The 9,755-nt window shown below is 46.3% G+C and overlaps 1 protein-coding gene across 3 annotated transcripts in view; it reads right to left on the bottom strand.

The window, feature by feature from the left end:
* Positions 1-21: 21 nt before the first annotated feature.
* Positions 22-9,755, bottom strand: part of LOC8031944 (serine/threonine-protein phosphatase 4 regulatory subunit 1) — an 89,599-nt gene continuing 79,865 nt past the window's right edge. For all 3 annotated transcript variants that reach the window (XM_029995424.4, XM_040501464.2, XM_040501465.2), the window contains 8 exons: positions 8,950-9,050; positions 5,966-6,151; positions 5,166-5,428; positions 4,989-5,109; positions 4,658-4,764; positions 3,380-3,540; positions 623-735; positions 22-569 (listed from right to left, as the gene is read on the bottom strand). In XM_029995424.4, the coding sequence (XP_029851284.3) occupies positions 558-569; positions 623-735; positions 3,380-3,540; positions 4,658-4,764; positions 4,989-5,109; positions 5,166-5,428; positions 5,966-6,151; positions 8,950-9,050 (1,064 nt within the window). In that variant the 3' untranslated portion in view covers positions 22-557. The remainder of the gene's footprint in view (positions 570-622; positions 736-3,379; positions 3,541-4,657; positions 4,765-4,988; positions 5,110-5,165; positions 5,429-5,965; positions 6,152-8,949; positions 9,051-9,755) is intronic.

Raw genomic sequence — 9,755 nt, 5'->3', positions numbered from 1 at the left:
AGCCAGTGCTAAAACTCAGAATATGATCAAACATTTTATTTGCAGTAAACAAAGGTCGAGAAAAATTTATACAAAAATAGATTTCCTCTAATTATCACGTGGCTAGCAATGCATTCAAGTTTTCAACAATGCAACCTGTGAATCCCAGTATCACAGAACAGTACCTCCTAACAGAAGGCACAAACCTTTTCCCTCGTCCCCAACTGTCATTGTAAGAACATTCCATTAGAACATATATTCCTTCTCGTGTATACAATCCCCCTTTTGTTTGCCCCTAGTAGAACACTGGGGCAGCAGAGAAGGCCGACGAGACGTCCATGATCATCAGACTTGTTGGGACTAGCTGGCTTTTGACGTGGCGGGCAAACCCACCGCGCACCTGAATCCATTTGTTTGTGCGCCGAGAATTGCACAAACGGACGCAAGCGAGCTGGGCTGGCATCAATCGAGAACTAGACGTTGGCACTGGTCTCCTTCAGAAGGGGTCTCGGGGGCACCCAACCAAACTTGCTGTCCCATCGTGGTATCACAGTTTCTCCAGTAGACGGCTCAAGTGCTCAATTGGGGGCCTGCAAAGGTGGCACCGGTTACACGGGCTGGCACAGCGTCCTGGGCAACTCACCTGGCCGGAGAGCTGGGCACAGTGCCGCACGTCCCGGTCCCCGTCCCTCTGCAGGCTCAGCAACACCTCCTCGAGCTTCCCCTTGTATGGATTGTTCTCAGTCAGGAAGAAGGCTGCAGCAGAAACGTACTAGTTGCACATTGCTTCGCATTGCTGGGCCATTTCTAGCTTTCAAATAGGACGCTTTGCACGCATGATGCGCACATTGCATACTGGCGATACTGCCAATTGGAGCACTGGCTTGCCTGATTCACAGTTGCAACGGTTTTCGGAATTAAAGTTTGAGAATGAGAGCTCGTCATCCAAAGGAGAAGTTTTGTAAAGTACCTCAGGTTAGGAATCTGAAGGCGCTGGAATGTCCCAGAAGCGGATGGACCAAAATGAAACCAAATGGAAGAAAGGTGACAACTTTTCACATTCAATATTTTCATCTGATAGTACTTCTAAACCTAAACAGCTTGCAAGCACTATAGTGCTCCCACTAGATAATGTAAGAAAAAACCTGATCATTGACCCTTTACACCAAGGGTTCTCGAACATTTTGGTCCCACGGAACCCCAGGAAGCCTGAAATATTGGTGTGCAACGAAAGGCCATCACACTGGCGGGAAAAGGTAAGGAAGTAGCACAGCGTGGCCTCGCAATCCCAGTGACCCGACGAGCTCGCGAAGTAATTTGGAAGAAAACCCTCGGAGCCACCGAGATTTGTATTGGCGTGAGTTTTATAGAACCTGCTCTATGAGGTATGCGTTCAACCTTCATTGTTTTACATGCGCGGTACAATCGGCAGCTATTTAGTTTTTGAATATCTGGGAGCTAAATCTGCTTGTGCATTACAACGGGGGGGGGGGTTAGAATTGCGTAAACACGGTACTCTGCTTAAAGGGGTACTCCACCGATTTTTTGAGCTACCTCAACTAACTATATTTTCTGACTCCCCGGCCTTTACTCTCTCCGATATGCTATTTAGAATCGCGAAATTCATAATAGTTATTGCAAAATGGGCAAATGAAAATGATGCAAAAACCAACATTCAAATATACGCGCGCTTTTCAGGGCCGTGACGTCAGTGGCAGGCAGGCTTGCCAGTCGAGCAAGCAGCCAAAAAATAGAATATGCCAATCATTTGTTCCGTGCTGGAGCGCGGGTACTGCAGCGAGCTTCCCAAGCATTCATTTGACACCATGAAACTGCTTCGAATCAGTTTAAAACGAAATCTACAGCCCAAAGAGTGAACCCCTGCCTTCCACTGACGTCACTTTTTCATTGTTGCCAGTAGAGACTTCGAGCTTGAAAAACACGGTGAGGACCAAAACTGTAAATTCAATAACTTCGCGAAAAAACAATATTTTGACCTAATATTTGGGATACTATTTTTGCGATGTTTGTTGGTTAGTTTAGCAAAGTTTCAAGCAAATCGGAGACAATGAAAAAATCGGTGGAGTAGCCCTTTAAGGGAGGACACTGCCCAAGAGGGTAGACTTTTGAACCTTCGGCTGAATATGAATGAAATTTACAGTATATACTGGCAGTTGCGAGGCAGAATGCAGCGCAAAGTTTTATATGTACATTAATTGTGAAAAGAAATTATAGTGGTTTTTTCCAGGAATAAATTGACAATGTTTAGGGAAACTATCGTTAGGAAACTAATATAATACCCAACGTTTTTCTTCGTTGGATATGCAGCAGAGTGCCTCGAGAGTGCAACTGTCAAAACAATTTCCAAAAAGTAATTTATTTTTTGCTAGCATCGCTCTGAAAAATCAAATGTATTTTTTGTCTTTGATGTCGTAAAAGACATTCACAAAGTAAAAAAAAAAAAAACAAAAAAAAAAAACAATGCCACAGTTGCATTGCCTATTATGGCTAGGAAAAACAATGAGTGGGACATTCCTTTTGTCTTGTTATTAAACAATAGCTTTCCTAGAGAAGTTTATGCCAAAAAGTGGAACAGAGAAAAACACGTCCACCTCTCTTTAGCATTGGTACACTGAAAATAAATTATACAAAAATAACTATGCAGTGTAAACAATTGAAACTTTCTTTTCCAGATCTACCGTAAAATACTGGGCAAGCGCCCACTCTAAATTTAGGGATCGTCGCAAAAAAATGGGGGATGGGCGCTTGTCCTGTCGTCGATTTTACATATCAATGTACTGTGCACATTTTCTCAGATCTTACAAATCTGGGTGTGGGTGCTTAGCGTAGTATGGGCAGATGCGCAGTATTCTATGGTACTTTTTTTGCAATTTTTTTTTTTGGGCAGTGTCTCTTTTTAGGACTACCTGCACGATCTGAAAGTCTCTACCATTTGTGATGTCACCACTGGGCGCATGGAAATTTTAGTATTTTTCCGCATAATTTTTATTTACCGTTTTCTCAATTGCTATTTTAAATTTCGAGACAATAAACATCATAAAGTGAAGACTAAAGTCTGGATATTCAGAAAATGCAATTTGTAAGAACTACTTGGTAATAATCATCTGCAACAATTTGCCCCGATATGACACTAAACAAAACAAAAAAAAACTGAGTATGTGGAATGGAGTATAGTAGGTTCCGTTTACACCGGGGCAAAAAGAAAAAAAGGTTGAAACATGAATCTTGGCAAGATACTAGAGTTGAAAGAAAGCTTTTCTCCCACTCCCTCATTTACGCTCACGGTTAATGTAGCATACTCGTTCAAACGTCGATTAATGAAAATCGAAGCTTAGCACGTGGGCAGATTGGAGCAACTGAATGCAGCATGGGGACGCACCCCTGTGCAGCACACCCCGGGTGAGGCAGCGGGCCAGGGCCATGCGCACGTTGGGTACCCGGTCGTCGTGGAGACCCAGCAGGTGGGGGAGCACCAGGGCCGCAAACAACTTGGGCGACAGGCACTCCTCGTGCACCATCTCCTCGGCCAGCTCGCAGTAGCTGCGGGAGACCCCTCTCTCAGCACACCCCGGCTACCGAGTGGCTCACCCGCATCCTCTATGCAAAAACACTTAAAGGTACTCCTAGAGTTAACACTGTACACTTCAAGAATCCTCCCGTGTTTATCTTTCACAATGTTTGTACCGAGTTATAATGTGTCGTCCCTTCTATGATGCCTCTCGAGGCAATGCAGGTATTTTAATCAAAAAAGATATCAAACGTGTAGGTCACCTCGGCAGAAAGAGGGCAGCGTCCATTGCAATGTCACATTGTGGTATTTGCCGTAGCCTCAAGCCCCGCAAAATCCCGCAAGGGCGCCCACCCAAAATGAGACAAGAGTGAAAAACGTAAGGTGGCCTATCTTTAGAAATTAGACAGCAAAACTTCATAAAAAATTAGCGATTAATACAGGGGCACCCGCTACAAACCATGTGACGCGGGGACCAATAACACAGACACGGCAAATTCGCTTTTTACAACACAATAAACACGCAGGAGTTTGCAACCAACTCCTGCATCACAGAAAAGGATACTGCACACTGTGGATGCAGCAGATCCATCCTAATTTCTAGGTGCTATAGACACGCGGAAACAGGCTACAAACTTGCGTGCCACAGGAACCGATACTGCGTGCACAAAAATGCGAGAACCCGTTGCAAACTCCCTTGTCACATGTACCGGTACTTCAGATCGCGCGGTTCATGCAATTCCTGTCCGACATTGCGCAATGTCCGACAGAAAGAGGGGGTGGGTGATGTTTTGGAATTTTTTATGTTAGATGAGTAGCCAGAAAAATTGGATGGCCAATCTCTCGGGGAAGGATGCCCTTACGGGATTTTACGTTATTGCCATTTAGAACTGCTTGGAAACTATGTTCGGCTGGCTAAGAGGGGCGGTGCATAATTACTAACCCAGAGATACTGTTTCCCCGTGCCTTATTTGCACCCCTTTCGATTTGACGTGATCTGTCTGGGGATATCATGGTAGGACCGATGCGCCACGTCAAGCCGTGTACTCATTCCTTCGCCACTCACGCCGCCGTGGGACGGGAGTGGAGTAGACGCACCAAAATCCCATCAGCACGAAGCCGTCTCCTTCGACAGACAAGGGCACTCACAGCTGCCGCTGGGACCACTTGGTCATGTGTGCCTTCACGGCCAGCTCCTGGATCAAGAGCTTGTACAGCTGGTAGTGGGACTCGAGCCGCTGCAGCAACACCACCACCTGCGCACCACCATCGCTGCTCTACAAAAAAACCCCACTAGGCACCTCAACTGAGCCAAACAAAGCACTCTTGGTCAAACTGCCAAGACTCCAGTAGAACCTTCAAAGAGCTTTATCAATTGTTACATCTAACTGGACTATACGCATTTGCCCCAGTTTGTTTGGCCAGTAAAGGACGAACGTGACAAACATAGCCAAATAGAGACGACAACAAATCCACTCACTGCCTTGACGCTCATGCGGCGTACTTCGGCCACCTTATCCTCCAGCAACTGGAGCACTATGGGCACGAGGTACTGGTTGATGTCCGTGGCGTTGTACAGCTCCGCGATGTCCTTTATCTGCCTGCATGCCAACGAGGTCATGGAGCAACGCGCTGGCAGAACGGAACCAAGACCAACCTGGCGAGGGCAAAGCGGAAGCGCCAGTTGCGGTGGTTGTCCGTGCTGAGGAACTCGCCAAGCAGTGGGAGCGAGCGGCGCTGGTCGGCCCGCCGCAGCCCCCGCAGGAAAGCCCCCAGGCGCTCGAGGAGGCCGCCCCGCACCTCGTCTACGTCGCGCACGAAGCCCTCGAAGCACGGCACCAGGTCCTGCGACGCTATCTGCGGCCCCAGGATCCGTGCCAGCTCGTGCAGGCACGACGCCACTATGACCCGCACCTTCCACTGCAACACACCGTCGGGCGTCAGACTCTACTACATCTGCTAGTTGCCACTCGCACAACGTCAATTGCATCAAGAACGAGCGCTTCTCAACGTCCTAGCAATGCCTGGCATCCGACTGGTTTAGACAGCTGCTGCCACGTTGCAGCTCAAAACACCAACAGTTTCAAAATATTAATATAAAGCAGACAAACTAACCACACCTCAAGCACAGTCACTACAAGTCCTTTGCACTAAAAACCAAGTGGATAAAGCAGCTCAAATTTCAATTTCATTGAGCAAACTTTCAATCGTGTCGGCCTCAAAGAATCGTACGCTGCAAGATTACGGTTCCGACATTACGCCGAGCTATGATGGCAACGCAAGAAAAAGCGTTTTCAAATTGAGAGCAAAATTACGAGTGCTCAAAAGTCGCGTGTATTCACTATCGATGCGAAGGTGACCGACAGAGCAGGTAGAGGAACTGCCTTCTCAGACAGGCAGTGTTCCCCCTCGAGGCTCATCCTGGCAGTCGGCCAAAATCAAGCAGGCGACGCGCACCTGCACATCCAGGGCCAGGCAGTTGTAGGTGTGGCGCAGGCAGGGCCAAAAGTGGCGGCCCAGCGTGAGTGCCACCGCCGGGAGGCTGTGGGCGCAGTGACGGCCCAGCTCCGAGTCCAGGTTCTCCACCATCACGGGGTCCGTCATGGTGCGGTACCTCTCGAGCAGCTCCACCGGCACTATGTCCTGCACCGACACCCCGTCATCTTCACCTTCCTCTTTTGCACATATCTCGATTCGTCTAAGCTCTTCAGGCAAACAAAAAAAACATTTTATACTTTCAGTCACATGCATCTGTGGCCAAAGACCCACAAAACTATTCCTATTTTTGTACGAATACATTACCACACAAAACTATTTATGCCAAACACCCGAATTACAAACCACAAGATCACAATAGTCAACATAAAATGGCTTGACACACTCCCCCAGGACAAAAAAGCTTTACATACACAAAAAAATTGATGGAAATAACCCTAAATTGTCTATCATTCTAATGTGTGCATTAGACAGGACACACTGATGCACTCCCAAAATTTATGAACACTATAGAGACAAATTCACATTTATTCAGGTCTCGAGTGTGAGATCCGAAAAGAAAAATGTTTTTTTTAAAGAAGCTGTGCAACGATTTTAATGTTGAAAGAATTTGCATCTTCTACTTTTGACAATGTTCATCTTGTCACAAAGGACAAAAACACACCTTCCTTCGAAATGTTGTGATTCCACCGTGTAATCGCAAGGCAAAAATGATAATATTCCCCGACCTGCAGCCGCGAGCGGTGGCCATGAAAAACATGTGCCACGACGTCAATGGGGTTGATTGATTGGGGTTTTTTGGCACATCAGCATCTAAGGCCATAATGCGCCAAGAGACGTCAATGGGGGTCTTGTAGAAAGATAGCAAGTTGTGCGAATACCTGCTCGATAAAAGGTTAACTTTTTTTATAAATCTTGTCGTTCCAACATAAATATAAATGCGTCAAAAACCTGGTAAAGACAAAACTTTTACTATACGGCGTTTTAGTGGCGCCATCTATCCGAGGCCAACAAAACCGTCACTATCAGCTACCACGAACAGCCGCCAGAAGCCGGAGGGGGAGGGTGACAAAGCCGGACGGGTGTGGCCGGACCCGGATGAGACTTTCCTCCTTTCACCATATTGTTCGCACCGCGCCCGCCAGCACGTGGTCACGCGGTCGCGAGCGGATGAGTTTTCGCTGCTCACTGATGGCTCTAAAGAGAGCTTTGCCGGAACCCCGCGCCACCCCCATTGACGCCACTGCGCACGTGACTCTGAAGATGGTGAAGGAGTTGAGAGGTGCCGAAAATCTCAATCTTTGCCCATTTTTAAAATAAAAACTAGGACATGCAGGCAAAAGCGGTTTTTTGTGCTTTACTTCAGAAAGGTCGAGACATCAACTCCAAAATTATTTAAGCAAAGCACTGAACCTGTTGCACAGCTCCTTTAAAAAATCTGGTTGGGACATGTGTCAAAAAATTTATTTTACAAAAAAAAAAAAAAAAAAAAAAAAAACATTGTAGAGAGCAATACTGACGGTGCAAGATGCGATTTGGTCGGCAGTCACCTCCTTTCCACTTGTTTTCTCTCTCGGAATTTTGGGCGCATGGAGGAAAGGTTCATAGAGCACGTTGAGGTGGAAAGAGCGAATTGCCATCTGATCAAATACTTTACTAGGGGAATACAGGACACTCTCCTCCTCTGCATTAGAGAGAACGACGGCCACGCCAAATCCTCCCCCGGTGAACTGGAGGTGCTGGCGACACCCTTCCCCACACACCCTCCTCTCGCCGCCAGAGCACGTGACCAGGCGACTCCTCTGAATGCGGTGCGGTTGATGGTGTTTCGGATGCGAAGACAGTACCGCTGCCACCGTCACGCGTGTATCCGCGGTTCTTCATTGTTGACTTTTTCTATGTCACGCGACACCATCCATGGAAGATTTGTTTTGTGACATGCTTGTTACAATTAGGCTGTTTAAAAAACACTGACAATTCATTTCGTTTTGTTCCCTTGATCTTTGTTACGAGACTTCAAAGGTGGTTCTTTTCTAGTATATTCAAAATAGCTCTTTTTGTAGTTGTTGCCCATCTAACAAATAAAAAAAAAAAAAAATTATTTGCAGTTACTTTTTAAGGAAAGCACACTTTCAAAGCGAGACGGTGCACGCGAAGTGCCTGGTCTATTTAAAAAGAAACTTTGTGAACATTGTTATCTACACTAATGTAAAAAAACTTCCAAAAATAAACTGTGGCTATCCAGACCCTGTCAAGCTGGTTTTAGCACTTTTTTTTTTTTTTTTTTTTTTGTCTGGGAGATTTTTTTAGCATACGCGTGGAAAAAAAAAAAGGAAGATTTGCAGTTGAGTACATGTTAGGCAGAGAATTCCTGAAAACCTGCATTCATCATTCTTTGTTTTTTTTTCCTCAAGTTCGAGATTTAAGAAAGAATATAGCAAGAAGATTTATAAATCCCTCCAATCAGGTACAGCTGAGCATTCCTATAAGTGCAATTTTATGTAAAACGTGTCATTTACTTGCCATCCTAATGTAGGCACTGGACTTTCTAAGGCAGCTGTCCATAAATAGCTAGACTAATATTAGCTTAGAAATAGACGGGTGGATGCTTGGAAGCCACCTTGATGAGCTCAGCTGGATGTTCGCTTCAGCATGCTGCAGTAGTGAAAGGCGTGGAGAAACTATGCAATATTCTATGAGAAACTATTCAATATTCCATCGGAAAATATCCGGCCCAAACCAGTACTCGCTTGAAACTCAAAATATTCGCACATGACTAAAACCATATTGCGGCTTGCGATCCATGCCTCACCCTCACACGCTCTAACGGAAGCGCAGTATTCACAGAAATACCAACTTAGGGCTCCAATAATTCCGACTCTGGGTACCATAGAGAAGAGGTGTCACCGACGGGCTCCCCAGACCGTCCCCAAACTGTGCCCCACCTGATCATTGGCAGACCAGCTGTCCAAACTGCTGTTCGTCGACTTGGAGAGCAGCGCCGTGCTGGCTTCCTTCAGCTCGTTCACCCGGACCTTGCGGACACCTGCCCAAAGCCGCCCTGCCCATTAGTACTAGATTGACCGCACCGTATGCAAGCCTCCCTGGTGCACCTAGTCTGCCACCATCTGCAACTCGTGCGAGCAGTCCCCAAGCAGAAAAGCAACTCTCTAGCGTCCGTCCTGCACTCTAATGCCCAACTAGAGCAACAAACGGAAGCTTGAAACACAAACATCGTGCATGCGACTTTGGCAGGCTTGCAATCCTTACTTAACGAGCACAGAGAGACCCAAAGCCTGCCAAAGGTACCATCGCGTGCATGCTGCACCTGTTTGTGGCTTTAGAGGGACTCTGGCATCTCACCGACTTAAAAGCAAAATTAAACTTTTTTTTCGCCCTTTTATGCGCAACTGAAGTGCAGCCTAATGAATGAGTATCTATTTTTTTTCGGACTGTCTCCTAATAAAAACGATAGGCAATTGTATAAGCCAGGTGTGACTACAGCTTAGCGACGCACCCAAAGCCTTCCTGCGACTTTAGTTTTTGTTTTTGTTGTTTTGTTTCAAAGGGGTAGACGAAAGCAAGAGATAGTGGGGATCGTGTTTGTCAGTCTGAATCCGGTTTAGGTTTGCAGCAAGTTGATCGCTCGTGTGTGTCCCTTCATTCAAGTCCCCTTTTCCTTGGCCCTTTGGGAGATAGGTGTGTCGCCTAGAAATATGTTGTTTTTTTACGTGTTTTTGGTTTAAAGGGG

This window comes from Ixodes scapularis, unplaced genomic scaffold (assembly GCF_016920785.2).
Source record: "Ixodes scapularis isolate PalLabHiFi unplaced genomic scaffold, ASM1692078v2 PGA_scaffold9__187_contigs__length_104089568, whole genome shotgun sequence".
Taxonomy (NCBI): domain Eukaryota; kingdom Metazoa; phylum Arthropoda; class Arachnida; order Ixodida; family Ixodidae; genus Ixodes; species Ixodes scapularis.
The sequence above is the reverse complement of the archived record's forward strand: the minus strand, read 5'-3'. Positions and strand labels throughout refer to the sequence as shown.